The sequence below is a fragment of the Schistocerca gregaria genome, chromosome 7 (genome assembly GCF_023897955.1).
Source record: "Schistocerca gregaria isolate iqSchGreg1 chromosome 7, iqSchGreg1.2, whole genome shotgun sequence".
Classification (NCBI taxonomy): Eukaryota; Metazoa; Arthropoda; class Insecta; order Orthoptera; family Acrididae; genus Schistocerca; species Schistocerca gregaria.
This window is the reverse complement of record NC_064926.1, coordinates 147,185,760-147,201,639: the sequence shown is the minus strand read 5'-3', so window position 1 is coordinate 147,201,639 and position 15,880 is coordinate 147,185,760. Positions and strand designations below refer to the sequence as shown.

The 15,880-nt window shown below is 35.7% G+C and overlaps 1 protein-coding gene across 1 annotated transcript in view; it reads right to left on the bottom strand.

The window, feature by feature from the left end:
- Positions 1 to 272: 272 nt before the first annotated feature.
- LOC126281924 (epoxide hydrolase 3-like) overlaps positions 273 to 15,880 on the bottom strand; it is a 108,438-nt gene continuing 92,830 nt past the window's right edge. Inside the window, exon 6 of the mRNA XM_049981253.1 lies at positions 273 to 675. Within this exon, the coding sequence (XP_049837210.1) occupies positions 389 to 675 (287 nt within the window). The 3' untranslated portion in view covers positions 273 to 388. The remainder of the gene's footprint in view (positions 676 to 15,880) is intronic.

Here is a 15,880-nt window from a genome sequence, read left to right as displayed (position 1 = left end):
TCTGGCAAACAGTGTAGCGGGGCATGTACAGAGGCCTACAGCACCAAAATCATTAATAGGGTCCATTTTTTGTTGCCACAGCTATACCATTAATATATAACTCTCTCTTTATTTCTCCAAATATCTTTTCTTATTGTTTGTTTCATCTGTTACTTAGGAGTATGAAATGTGCACTTTATTAACCAACTTCATCTTAAGATAACATAACAGAGAAAGGGGAGAAGAACGTGGGACAGTTGGCATCCATAAGTTCAAACAGACAAGACACTATGTATTGCAACAACCAAGAATTTTTATTTTTTTTTACAAAAATAACAAGCTGAATACAACATATTCTCATGTAATATAAATCACTTGTCTCAAACTTAAAAGTATTTTTCCAATTAGTTTAAGAGGAACTTTTCAAGAACTCCCTCATAACATGATTGAGTTGTGTTGGTACTGACTGCTGGACAAAGTGGTTTCCTCCACTGACAATTTGAGTCTTCAGATTTGGAATCCATGACTTTGCAGTTTTGAGTAATGATTCTCCTTCCAAGTACCTGTCATTTTCTGCAAATAGAAATAGTCCAACAGGAAGATCAAACCTTGGTTCCGCTCGTTTTGGTTGGGGTTCACTGGTAGTTCTCTTCCGCATTGATGCTCTGTAATAGTTTATCGGAGCTGTGAAACCACCTGTAATGATAACAATCATAAAATTAATAATAATTTTGAAGCTTTTAGTAATGTTAAGACAGCAAATTCGGGGAGTTCTTGAGTTCTAATATCGAATATAAAAGTGTGACAACAACATTCAACTAACAAAAAGTCACAAAAGGCTTCATGCTTATCAAATATTAAAGTTTGCAATAGAAATGAAGAAGTTTATCAGTCATAACAGGAGTTATGGTTTCGTTCACATGCCTGCACAGAATTACGCATCACGTGTTTGATTTTTAGAAACGCATTCATTAATCTCTTCCTCTGGAGTTCATACTTTGCATAACATTAGCCTCCCTTGACTTTGTACACTTAAATACACCCTTTATTTCATTCTGTTTTGACTTAATTGCACCAATTTGCTGTTTCCTTTCAAGGACCTCCATTTTAAAATACTTATTAGTATAATTTTGGAAAAGGATTTCCTACAGACAATACCACTTATTACTTGACAAATACCTAATAGTACTAATCATGAAAAATTAATCTGTCATAGTAATATTGTATTCATGCAAGGTAATTCAGTTGTTTTCATGAGAAAATTATACTTGGGAAGCTATCATATTCTGCAATTAATAGACAGTCAAGGTAAACTGCCTGTTGCTACCAATAATAGAGATTAATAGTAATACATTAAATAAAATAGAATGCAATGCTGTATGTAAATTCCTTGTCGTTCAGTCAGTTAATTTGGAAGATTTTGTTCTTAAAGTATCACTCATTGTAACATTAAGTAAAGAGTGATAGCAAATTATAAATATTTATATCCCCTGTTGCGCTATGGAATCATCTGATGGAACAATCCCAGTATGTAAGTATTTATTCAGCAAATGTAAGAAATGTGTGCATTGAGTTAAATGTATAACTACACAGGCTGCACAGGCCTCTTAAACATTTCACATTCTTGAGCTTGCTTAGCAAGACCTTTACTCCCTAATGGGCTAATAACGAACATAATTTTGATTTAAACTGATTTATACACTATGAATATAAGACATAAAAATAAGTTTACCAAAGAAAATTAGCCCCCCACCTGCCGCCAAGGCATATCACACTAATACCATGTAAAATCGGTGCTTTCCCTGATAATGACCTTTATTCACTAACGAAGAGAGTACTTAAGTTTCAAACAATGGAAAATCCATTATGAAATAATGACCATTTGACCACAGTCTCTGGCTGTAGAGGCCACAATCTGGCAAGCGACCAGAGACTGTATTTTTTTTTTTTTAATGAGTGTGTGTTTTGTGTCAGATGATGGCCTTTCTGGTCTGATTATATCAAGTAAACCTACCATATTGCTGTGACATTGACTGCTATCACCCACTCCTCCAAATGTCCCAGTTATTTTATATGGAATTAAGATCACTTGGTTTAGTGGCATGGTCGAGGTGTGATAGTGTGCCTGAGTGTTTATGAAGCCAAGAATTTATGCATGCAGCATTATGGTGTCATATTGGAAGATGGAGAGTCCATAATGTACTCATCATTAAGATCCAAAACGAAGTAGAGTACTTGGTCACCGAGAATGGTGGCTTCTGTACACTATAATATTATGACAGTATATTCACTGTACATTTACCAAAGCATAATGGCGGTAAGGTCAAATGATAAACACCTTCTAAATAAAGATGTACACAAACACGGTACAAGAGGAAATGAAAATTACTACATGGGAAACAGAAATCTAAGGTTGTCTATAACTGCCCCTGAAGAAGCAAGCAAAAGTTTTTCAATAAAACTCCCCAAAATCATTAAAAAAGAAACAGACCTAAAATGTTTTAAAAATCATTTGAAACTACATGTTACAGAGAAATGTATATACAGTTTAAGTGAATGCTAAGATGGTGTTTAAATATGTTATATCATTACTGAAATATACCTTTAAAAAGTTTTATTTCTGTATGTTGTTTGCATTTGTGTGTATATATAATGTGAAACATGTAATACCTTTGTATGCTTATAGACTATTTCTGTTTAATTATTTGTTTCATTTATATATAATGAAATCAAGTCTGATGATAATAGCCTATTGTATGACACATCCAATACTCTCAGCTGGGGTCCATGGGCAAAGAATAAATAAATAAATAAATCTCAGACACTATAATAAGTTAAAATGTGCTACAGCAGAATAAAGATTCTGATGTGACTACAGTATCAGGTTCCAGTCTCTTAACTGTGGAGCAGAACATTGGGGGTTTAAAGGAACAAAAAGTCCAAGAAAAGACTGAATCATCTGTCAGTACAACATATTCATTAGCTGAGACAGATAGAATGGAGGTGGAGTTACAAAAGATCCAGGATGAATTTGCTAAAATGAAGGACAAGGTTAGTAAAAAGAGACTTAATCATAATTATGGATTTCCACTTGAACAGTATGGAATTGCACATAGAAAGCATAATCAATCTATCCACACAGTTTCCTAACTTTAAACCAGAAGATAGTGTTGATCCTAATTACATTTTAAGTGTATTTTCTAAATCCTTGCATAACTGTTGGGATAACTTCAAGAACATTGACATTATCCTCGATTATTTAAAAGGGGAACAGCTCATTTGGAAAAACTCTCTTCCTGGAGTGACTTTCTAGATAAATTTAAAAAGAAGTATTGGTCATCAAGAAGTCAGGAAAAGCTACTGCTTGAGTGACTAGACCTTAGATATTACAATAATAGTTGGGGTTAGCTATAAGATGTATAATGAATGACACCTAAGATTTAAATAGTTAGGTGATGCAATGAAGGGGTGTCATTTACTAAAAGTATCAGTTAGTTTAAATATGTGATAGCATTTGTAGATTTTAAAAAGGTGTACACTTTTATTGATAGAAATACACTACTCTAAATTTGAAAAAAGATTGGACTAAAGCAACTTTAACCAAGCCAACATCAAAAGTAAAATTTATGGGAGAATTGTTGGAAACTTTTGAAATAAAATCAGGAGTAAAACATGGCAATGGTCTTTGACCCCTACTTTTTAACAGTGCATTAAAAAAATAGTTAGAGAATGGAGGACGGCCATAAATATTAAGGGTATACAAGTAGGAAGTAGGACAAAAAAAATCTCTGTTGACTGTCTAGCATTTGCAGATGACATATCACTTTTTCAAACTCACCAAAAGTGCACAAGAAAAAATCACAGAATTACATCATACAGAAAAGGGGAACAAAAATATAGTCTGAAAAATCACAGTTCACCACAAATATCAGTAGTGTACTCAAAAGCATAAGGTAAATAACAATACAATAGCTGTAGTAGTCTGTTATGGATATTAAACAACATAAAGGAAGAGACAGCAATATATATTAGAATACATAAAATGGAGAGGGCCTTTCAAATAACAAGAAACATCTATACTAAAAAATCATTATACTGGGTCTCAAAACTGGAACATTATGAAACAGTGATCAGACCAGAAATACTGTATGCAACAGAAGCTCTTAATCTGGCTATGAAGGGAGTGCTCAAAAAACTAGAAAAAATTGAAAGAGGAATTGTAAGAATGATACTAGTGCCAAAAAGCAGCAGTGAGTCAGAATACAGATTAAGATCTAATACAGAACTGTGACTGAAAATTGAAAAGCTAACAGATATAGTGAGACAAAGGAGATTTAAATTCTGTGTGAACTTTCCTTTCTTCCAGCTCTTCATTTTTTTGCTGTCCTGGAAACCTGCCTGTGGCCACATAGGTAGGATGAATAATGACAGAATAACTAACCAAATCTTTGATGAAAATGGATACAAAGAGCGAAAAAACAACATTCTCAAAGAAAGAAGTACAGGCCTAAAGAAAACTGTAGTTGAAGTCAAGGAAGCAGAAAAATTACTGATACCCTCCAAAGGGCTATTCAGAAAAAATGTGTTGGTTCGTAGATTGCTGTAGCACATGACAAAAGACATATGGTATTGTGGTTGGTGAAGAGTAAATGAACTATTGACTTTCACAAAGGGATTAGACACTTTCCTCATCATTGTAAATCATTTGTTCATTTCCATTGTTTCATTCCCAGGTATTGAGGTTCCTGGGTATACAGTTTCAGGTAGTGGGTGGGGACCATAAAATTTTCTTTGTTTCTAGAATCATGTGAATGGACAAAATGGTTTCCCTCAAATAATTCACATCTGGTGTCCAAAAATACAATAATCTCATACATGTATAAGAATGGCAGAGGTTTCTAAATAATGGTTGACGTGGTTTTTTGTGGTTTGCAGTGTACATATTTCGAATGATTTCCCCCCCCCCCCCCCTCCCTGTGTTTGTAGTATCAACTCTATGTTTGTCGAGTTACCCCAAAAAAACAATACCATACCTAATAATGGATTCAAAGTAGCTTGTATATGCTACTTTTCATGTGTCCATGTCAGCTGCAGTTGATAATATTTGCACTGTGAATGTAAAGGTGCTCCATTTGTTTGCTAGGTATTTTTTCAATGTGTGCCTGCCAGCTCAAATTTTTATCTACATTTAAACCTAATAATCTGACTAAGTCAACTTCTTCTATATCTTGGATGTTGTGTACAATCTTAATATGCTCACATGTTGTCTGTATGGTTTTGAACTGCATCATGTGAGAGTTTAGATTCAACCCATTTAGCTGAATCAAGTTTCTAAGGTACTGAGTGCACTAATCACAAATTTGGGAATTTTTTCCAAATCATGATCTTCAACTAAGAGAGAAGTATCATCTACAAACACAACTGATGGGAAGCTGATATTTAATTGTAAGTAATTAAAATAGAAGAGAAATAGGACTGGCCCTAACATGGAGCCTTGAGGAACACCCTGAGATGATTTTTTTTTCCAGTAAGAAAAATAATATGCACCATTTGAAGAGATGCTTGCACCAATCATTGGAAAAGAAACATTCCAGAGCAAGAACAGGCAACAGGAAGTAACAACTTCACAGTAGGTTGTTAATGGGAAAAATTAGTAACTATCACTCATCCAATGTCTATGTGCAAATGATTACTTTAAGAGGGGAGTAGTAAAGATGAAAAAGAACAATTAACAGCAGCAGTGTCTAAAACATTTTTGGAACAAAATTGGAGATTCAGTTAGATTCTGATAGCAAAACATCTTTAATATCATGGTACTTAATGGTAACAATGAGAAACAAACATTTGTGTACAATACTACCTGCAAACGCAATTTAAGTTGTGAGCATAACAAGCAGTGAAGGGAAACAAATAAGGAAGAAATGAGGCTACCTATCACATTTGATAACATTGTGTTTTTTTTTCAAACATTTTCATTAGTCGCTAATCTAAACTTGATGTAGTTCTAGGTTTACAGTGGTTACTTGGCAGTGAAGTGTCACTCGATTTTACCAGGAATATAGTATTATGGGAAGGAGAGAATAGTTGACAGCATGTCTTTTAAAATAATTCAGTAAATTTTAAGCAAGAACAACTATTGGAAACACATGATTATTTGGTGTTTATGGCTAATATCATCACACTGGAGGAAAAGAACCAAGCAGGACAAGAGTTATTGGCGAGTATAAAATTAAAACCACAAGACTGTAGTATATTAAGTATGGAACAGAAGATACAATTACAAGGTATTTTATTAACATACAAGGGAATGTTCTTCAACAAACAAGGCATTATTAAGGTACACATGTTAAGGTATAGGTAAAGGAAGATAAACCTTTTGTTTTGTTCACCTTGCCTAACACCAAGGAGTCTCTGGCCTGCAGTAAAGGAAGAGATACATAAGATGATCAATAACAATATTACTGAAAATAGCTTAACTGATTGTACTAACACATTATAGGTAGTTAAAAAGCCTTGATGAGCTGTTCAATTAGTTCTAGATGCACAAACATTAAGTTTGATGCAGTTAACAGTTGGATACTGTGAAGCACTATTTCATACATAGTCAAGACGTTGCACAGCATTCTTATTTGAAGGTAAATCATATCAGCTTAAAGTACTGTCTTTTGGGTTGAACATATCTGTAGCTATTTCCATTTATGTTTGAGACAAATATTTGGGTAGTGAGTTAATTCAAGAACTAATAATGTACACATATGACCTATTACTAGTTTCTAATAGTTGGAAAGACCAGAGTGAACTACTGACATGAAAGCAAAAAGAATAACAATTAAGCTATCTAAGTAACATTTTGGGACACAAGAATTAATGTTTCTGGGCCATACGATGAGGATAAACAGGATACAACTTGATCTCGACATAATACTAGTTGCAAATGAATGCTCTGAATTGAGAAATGTAAAACAATTACATTTTCTTCTAGGACTAGCCGCTTTTTACTGATGGTTTATACACAGTCAAGCAATTAACAATCCACACTTATTGAGTTTACAGATCAAAGATCTAAGTGGATTTGGGATAAAGAAAACATTGATGTTTTTAATCATATTAAACCAGCACTCTTAATCCAAAAATTTTAGGTCATCCTAGGATGAAGGAAGTTGAAGTTATGAAGTACATGAAAGATGGTATATCCCATTGTACCCCCAATAATTTATTAAGGTTTTTTCCTATTACATTCATGTATGGAATGCGGGAAGAAATGATTGTATTAAAGCTTCAATACATGCTGAAATTAAACTAATATTGTCCTCACAATCCCTACAGAAGCAATATGTAGGTGGTTGTAGTATATTCATAGGTCATAATTTACAGCCAGCATCCTCATTATAGTTTATGTCTATCTTCAAGAATCTGCCTGTTCAGCTCTTTCAACATCTCTTTGACATCCTTCCAAGGTCAAACAAACCTGTGACAATTTGTGCTGCCTTTCTCTGTGTCTATGTTTAATATCCCCTGTTAGTCCTATTGGCACAAGTCCCACACACTTGAATAAGTTCTAGGATGTCTTAAATGGGTGAGCTGTAAGCAATTTCCTTTGTAGATGGATTTCATTTCTCCAGCATTCTTCCAGTAACCTAAAGCCTGCCACTTCCTTTACCTGTGATGGGTCTGTGTAATGATTTCATTTCACAATCCTACCAAGTATTACATCCACATATTTGTATGAGCTGACCTATTCCATCTGTGACACATTGACATTATCGTGAAAGGACACTACATTTTTTTCACTTTGTGACATTCACAATTTTATATCTCTGAACATTTAAAGCAAGTTGCCAGTCTTTCCACAACTTTGAAATCTTATCAAGACCTGAATGAATTATGCAGCTTGGTTCAGAAAGTACTTCATTATAACTGTATAACCTGCAAAAAGTTTGTGAGTACTATTGATATTGTTCACAAGATCATTAATATACAACATTAACAGCAAGGGTGCGACCCTTGATATCGGTTCCTGGCATGACTGTGAATGACTGAACACTAACTCTGGTGCCACTAACATCCTTTACATACAATCGGAATTTCTTTGGATTTCATGAATGCAGTAGTATCTGTTTCTTTAGAGGTTACTTCACAGTGACTGTACACCTTCCCATCACGAACCGTGCAACAAGGTCTGTGCAGGTCATGGTCAACTGTTCTTTTAAACCCAAGCCATATTTCTGCTACATGCTACTGTCCTGTGCTAAAAGTATATATTTCCTCATTGAGATATGACACTACTTTTTTTATCTGGTATACTGAACATACACATCTTTCTTCTTCTTGTAGTTGTCCTTTGTACTTTGGCAATTTTGTTGCCATAACCGTTGCATGGTCACTAATACCAGTTTTGATGTGAATATCCTCAAAGCGATCATTGTTGCCATTAGATCTAATATATTTCCATCATGATTGGAGTTACAAACTATATGTTCTGAACAGTTTTCAGGGAAGGTGTTTAGTAATGTTTCACAGGATGTCTTGTCACACCCACCACTCACAAACCTAATTTTTCAAGTTGATTGATGAATGATTGCAGTGTCCACTGTTGACTACAGTATGACTGGGGAACTTATGCACTAGCAAATTAAGGCTTTCTCTAAAGCTTTCAGTTACATCAGGAGGAGAATCTTGTGGCCAACAGGATCCAAATACATTTTTTTTCCCCACCCCTGATACTGAGACTTGTTAAACATTCTTGCATGCAGCTTCAATTTCTACTTTGGTGAAGTTAATATCTTGTCACAAAGCCTTAGCATTATTAACAGAGAGTAGGCCGTAATATAGTTGATTAATAACATGTTGTTGTTGTTGTTGCTGCTGATGTTTAAGTTGCGAATTAATTCCACTAAAGGTTCACTTAATGTAGTACCTAACACTTTCTTGATTACCATTAGATTAAAAGAGAGAGAGAGAGAGAGAGAGAGAGAGAGAGAGAGAGAGAGAGAGAGAGAGAGAGAAGAAGAAGAAGAAGAAGAAGAGTCCTTCAAGTAATCTTTAGAGATAACTTTATGTCTATGAATTATACTAATAATGAAGAACAATTATTAACTAAAACAGAAACAGAAGGATTTAAGTCTGATGAACAATTAAGTGATACTGTCACGTCTTGGGACCAAGGAACATTGTCAGAAAAAAAGAACAAGAAGCCGGTATGTGAAGACTCTTTCTGGAGGGTAAATGAGAATTTGAACAATTGGAAATTGTGTATTTCTCGTATAGACCTATAAGATCTAATCTGGTTTCTATACAAAGGTTATGAGGATTTTGGTATAAGAAAGTATTAAACATATTATTAAATTTTAAAACGAGTATTTCTGGAACATAGATATGGAAGTAACAAGGATCTTCTGAGCACATGACATATCAAAAGGTGATGGAACATAAGATTGCTGTAACTTATAAAATATATCTGGTAAATCCAATGGATTTAAATGATCTAACTGTTGCAGATTTATTTTGACCTCTACCTAAAGGTAAAAGTGGAGTATCTTCTGTATTTGTTGCAGATGGATACTGGTCAAAACACGTTAAGTTTATATCTTACAAAATTAGTGAACATGACCACTATAATTAACTGTTTAAGAGAATATATTGCAGATGTGGGAAAACTAGGGGCCGCTTACTGATAATGGTCCACAGTTTATAAGTTTTAAATAATTTCTGGTATGGGAAAGTGTACAACACCTTCCTATTTCCAAATACCATCCAATCCAACCTGTCTGGAACACAGAAAAGAAAGAGATTGGAAAACACTGTTGTACACATGAGTCAAGTAAAAATATCACTTGGTTCAGATGATACTGGAATTGCAACATTTATTAAATAAACTACTATATTTATTTACCAGACATTCTCTAATGGTAGCATCAAGCAGAAGATCTATCAGAGAATGGTTGTCAAGGTTGTTTAAGTGGCCTGATGGAGTAACTTGACAGTGATAATGTTCAGTAATTGTAAGAAAAGAAGGAATTAAATAGATGGAACAATGAATAAAGAAGCACAAGACAAATGCAGTAAGGCCAGGATCTGAGGTGGGCAACATGGTACTTATGAAGGCCTATTACACTATCTTAAATCTAAGGAAAGATATGAGTAAATTTTTTCATAAACATGAGTGTCCTTGCAAAGTGATAGACATACCACATCCAAAAGCAGTGTTCTTAATAGATCCAAATAATTAATGGAAAATCTCATATAAAGATGTAAAACAAATACTAACAAGAGATAGAGGGGCTGGCCAGTACTTACCTCAGCTCAGTACAGCCGATAGATACACAAAAAACAACCGAAAATTTACGTTCCTAGCTTTTGGAATAAATGTTCCTTCATCAGAGAGGAGAGAGGGGAAAGAAAGGGAAGAAGGGAAAGTGGATTTAGTTACTCACAATCGAGGTTATGAAGCGACAGGGAAAGGAAAACAGGGAGGGTAGCAAGGATGGAGGCATAGTTGTCAGAGGGAAGCCGAAGATATTCTACTGTAGGTACTGTGCCAGCTTCAAACCAAAGAGGATGCATACAAAAGTAAAGAGGTATATAGTATAAAGATGTAGGATGAAAAGATACATGAATGGCTAAAGAGGAAAGGGAAAGAGGAGAAGACTGAAGAGTAAATGGGAGTGAGGTTGTTTAACGTAGGTTCAGTCCAGGGGGATGGCGGGATGAAAGGATGTGTTGGAGTGCAAGTTCCCATCTCCGAAGTTCAGAGGGACTGGTGTTGGGTGGGAGAAGCCAAATGACACATACGGTGTAGCAGGTTCCTAGGTCCCTAGAATTATGCTGGAGGGCATGCTCTGCTACTGGGTATTGGACATCTCCTAGGCGGACAGTTCATCTGTGTCTGTTCACGCGCTCAGCCAGTTCAGTTGTTGTCATACCAATGTAAAAGGCTGTGCATTGCAGGCATGTTAGTTGACAAATGACATGTGTAGTTTCACACGTGGCCCTGCCTTGAATTGTGTATGTTTTACCAGTAGCGGGGCTGGAGTAGGTGGTTGTGGGGGGATGCATGGGGCAGGTTTTGCAGCGGGGTCGGTTACAGGGTTAGGAACCGCTGGGTAGAGAAGGTAGTCTGGGAATATTGTAGGGTTTAACAAGGATGTTACGGAGGTTAGAGGGGCGATGAAAGGCAACTCTGGGTGGTGTGGGGAGAATTTTGTCAAGGGATGATCTTATTTCAGGGGTTGACTTGAGAAAGTCATATCCCTGACGGAGTAATTTATTGGTGTATTCGAGGCCAGGATAATATTGGGTGACAAGGGGGATGCTTTTGTGTGGTCTGAGGGTAGGAACATTGTTGTTGCGAAAATTTACGTTCCTAGCTTTCGGAATAAATGTTCCTTCATCAGGGAGGAGAGAGGGGAAAGAAAGGGAAGAAGGGAAAGTGGATTTAGTTACTCACAACCCAGGTTATGAAGCAACAGGGAAAGGAAAACAGGGAGGGTAGCAAGGATGGAGGCATGACAACAATGTTCCAATGCATATAAAGAAATGTACTGAGAAAAGTTTCAGTATTGATTCAGTGATGTATATGTGCCATAATATATTTATTATAATGATTAAATGTCCAGGTAAACAGTATAAGGAAGTTAGCACACTCCATTAAAAAAAAAGGAAAAAAAAGAAAGAAAAGAAAAAGATCTCTTTGGTGAACACATGATCAACATGGTCCCAAGTAGCAGGGTGTTGACTACCACTTTTTGGAAACTGTGGAGGCACAGCTGGTGGTGTGTACTGTGTAGGGTCAATGACCGATAAATACTACCCTCTAACCCACTAGTGATGCACCTGCCAAAGAGGATATTCAGGGAGGGATTGGCAAGGGTGTCTGCCTTTGGGGCTGTCATTTTCCTTCTTAGGTCTCAACATTCCTGATCTTTAATTTCTTTCCTTATTTCCTTCTTTCAGGAATCAGTTTGATCCTCCATCTTTCCATATTCAATAGTCCTCATTGCTAGCGACCTATCTCTTTTCCTTGTGTTTGTTTCCAATCAAAATATGTTTATTCCTTTGGAGAAATTTTTCAGGGTTACAATTTCACAAACAGAGATGTTTACAAGAAGAAAGAATTGAAACACTACAATTAATACAAATTATTAAGAAGAACTAGTTAATTTTATCCATACCTATGAAGATATCTCTAAACAATCTATCACACACTTGAAAGACAATTAAAATGTTGACTATACATCAGAAGAACAACTGTATAATTTGAATATATTTATGCTATAGATTGCTGTGCACATGTTACCAACACTATGTCGAGGTGGGGAAGATGGGAAGAGTGAAAAGTATTGAATTTAAATTATGTTTGATGACTTGCTAACATCAAGCTTAAAGCCCAAAGGTATCAGGAACATCCATAGCAAGGAGAATTGGAATCAGTAATGAATAACTTAATACAGATTCCTAATAAATAACTGAATGTTCATACAATCAAATAAAAATAGGGTACTGATAAACAGATTACTAGTTACAACTGGGTATGGAGGAGAATTTAGAAACCCAGACAATTGGGCATGGATTCATAATAAGATAGGAAGAAGATCATCTCAAAATACATGAAGAGAGAGGTGTTTATGCATAACCAAGATTCTGTACCCTTATATGTGAGGTATGGGGTAGGTGTATGAAGGAAGGCTGATCTACAACAGAGCTGAAGAAATGGAGAAATATACGGGGTGTTTGTTTCAAGTTGGAACAGGTAAATATCTTGAAAAGCATACATCAGATGAAAAAAATGTTCTACATGAAAAATTAATATTTTCAAAACGGATATCTGTCTGTACTAAAACAGGCTACCGCCTAAACACCCACCCTCTACACAAGACAGAAGCTTTTTATTTTCAAATGGGAACCACACTCCTTTTCATTAGAGATCCAGAGTCTAAGCTAAAAAATACCTAGGGGGTTATCTGTCACAATTTTTTCCCAAGAGTTATGGTGGTTAGATGAAAAAACACAATGAAATCAGTCACCATGATATTGATATTCAATGGGACTCACTGAAATCAAGCATTGTCATGGTCTAAGGGCTCGCCGGAATCAACCCCAAAAGGAACAGAACACTTTATTGGATTAAATGTAGCTTATATGGCAGACCTAAATGACTAAACGTAAAAGTTGTATTGTGAAATCAAATTTGCAAAACTTAATTAAGTCTTTATCAATTGTTCAGGTAAAAAATTGAATTTTGTCAAATACAGTGCGATCTATTTTGAATGGAGAAAAAAAGTAGTCAAGCTCATTTATCTTGACTTAAGAAATTTAAGATTAAGCAGGAGGTGTAACTGGCTAACCAATACTCTCTTTGTTATTTTTGTTGTTGTTGTTGTTGTTGTTGTTGTTGTTGTGGTGGTCTTAAGTCCAAACACTGATTTGATGCAGCTCTCCATGCCACTCTATCCTGTGCGAGCCTCTTAAGCTCCAAATAACTACTGCAGTTTACATCCTCTCAGAATGTGTCCTATCAACTAATCCTCCTTTTGATCAAGTTGTGCCATAAATTTCTTGTCTCTCCAATTCTATTCTTTATTTCCTCATTAGTTATGTGAACAACCCATCTACCTTAAACACTCTTCTGTAGCACTACATTTTGAAAGTTTCTATTCACTTAGTTGTCTGAACTGTTTATCGTCCACATTTCACTTTCATAAATGGCTACACTTCAGGCAAATGCCTTCAGAAAAGACTTCCCAGCACTTAAATTTACATTCAGTGTTAACAAATGTCTCTTCGTCAGAAATGCTTTCCTTGTCATTGCCAGACTACATTTTATATCCTCTCTTCTCTGGCCATCAACAGTTACTTTGCTGTCCAAATAGCAAAACTCATCTACTACTTTAAGTACCTGTTTCTTAATATAATGCCCTTAGCATCACCTGATTTTGTTCAACTAGATTTCTTTACACTTGTTTTGCAATTGTTGATGTTCATCTTATATCTTCCTTTCAAGATACTGTCCATTCCATTCAACCGATCTTCCAAGTCCTTTGCTATATCTGACAGAATGACAATGTCATCAGCAAACCTCTAAGTTTCTATTTCTTCTCCTTGAGCTTAAATTCCTACTTCAAATTTTTCTTTGGTTTCATTTACTGCTTGATCATTGTACGTACAGACTGAAAATATCAGGGATAGGCTATAGCCCCATCTCGCTCCCTTCTCAACCACTGCTTTCTTTCCATGCCCCTCGACTCTTATTACTGCAATCTGGTTTCTGTAGAAGTTGTAAATACCCTTTTGCTTCCTGTATTTTACCCATACAACCTTCAGAATTTCAAAGAGAGTATTACAGTCAGCATTGTTGAAAGCTTTCTCGAAGTTTACATATGCTATTAATGTAGGTTTTTCTTTCCTTATCCTAACTTCTAAGATAAGTCTTAGGGTGATTATTGCCTCACATGTTGCCACATTTCTTCAGAATATAAACCGATCTTCCCCAGGGTTGGCTGCTATCAGTTTTTCCATCCGTCTACAAAGAATTTTTGTTAGTATTTCGCAACCATGACTTATTAAACTGATTGTTCAGTAATTTTCACAGCTGTCATCAACTGTTTTCTTTGGAATTGGAATTACTGCATTCTTCTTGAAGTGTGTGGGTATTTTGCCTGTCTCATACATCTTGCACACCAAATGGAAGAGTTTTGTCATAGATGGCTTTCCCAATGCTATCATTAGTTCTGATGAAATATTATCTACCCTCGGGGTCTTGTTTCAACTTAGAACTTTCAGAGCTCTAATAAATTCATCTCACAGTGTCATACTTCCCATCTCATCTTCATATATGTCTACGTCCCTTTCTATAATATTTCCTTTAATTTCATATCCTTTGTTAGACCCTTTACATACTCCTTCCACCTTTAAACTTTCCCTTCTTTGCTTAAGATTGGTTTTCCATCTGAGCTTCTGATATTCATACAGCTGCTCTCCTATCTCCAAAGGCCTCTTTAATTCTCCTATAGGTGTTATCTGTCTTTTCCCTAGTGAAATATCCTTCTAAACCCTTACATTTGTCCTCTAGCCATTCCAGCTGAACCATTTTGCACTGGTCAATCTCATTTTTAAATGTTTGTATTCCCTTTTGTCTGCTTCATTTGCTTCAGTTTTGTATTTTCTACTTTCAGCAATTAAATTCAACATCTCTTGTGTTATCTAAGGCCTTGCCTTCTGCAAGGCCTTGACTTTTTACCTGTTTGATCCTCTGCTGCAATCACTATTCATCTCTCAATGTTACTCATTCATCTTCTACTGTATTCCTTTCCCCTGTTCTAGTCATCTGTTGCCTAATGCTACCTCTGAAACTCTCAGCAACCACTGTTTCTTTCAACTTATCCAGGTCCATCTCCTTAATTTCCTACCTTTTTGCAATTTCTTCAGTTTTAATCTACAGTTCATAACCAATAAAATGTGATCAGAGTCCACATCTGCCCCTGGAACTGTCTTACAATTGAAATCTGGTTCCTACATTTCTTTCTAACCATTATACACTCAATCTGAAACCTTCGGGTATCTCCAGGTCTCTTCCACATGCACAACCTTCTTTTATGATTCTTAAACCAAGGGTTATCAATGATTAAATTATGCTCTGTGCTACCAGATGGCTTCCTTTTTCATTCCTTCCCCCCACTTCGTATTCACCAATTTCCCTTAATTTTTTTCTTCCTACTATTAAATTCCAGTCTCCCATCACAATAAAATTTCCACCTTCTTTAACTACCTCAATAATTTCGTTTATATCATCAAACATTTCTTCAATCTCTTCACTTTCTGCGGAGCTAGTTGGCACATGAACTTGTACTATTGTGGTAGACAGGGGCCTCATGTCTATATTGGCTATGATAGTTAGTTGTGCTAA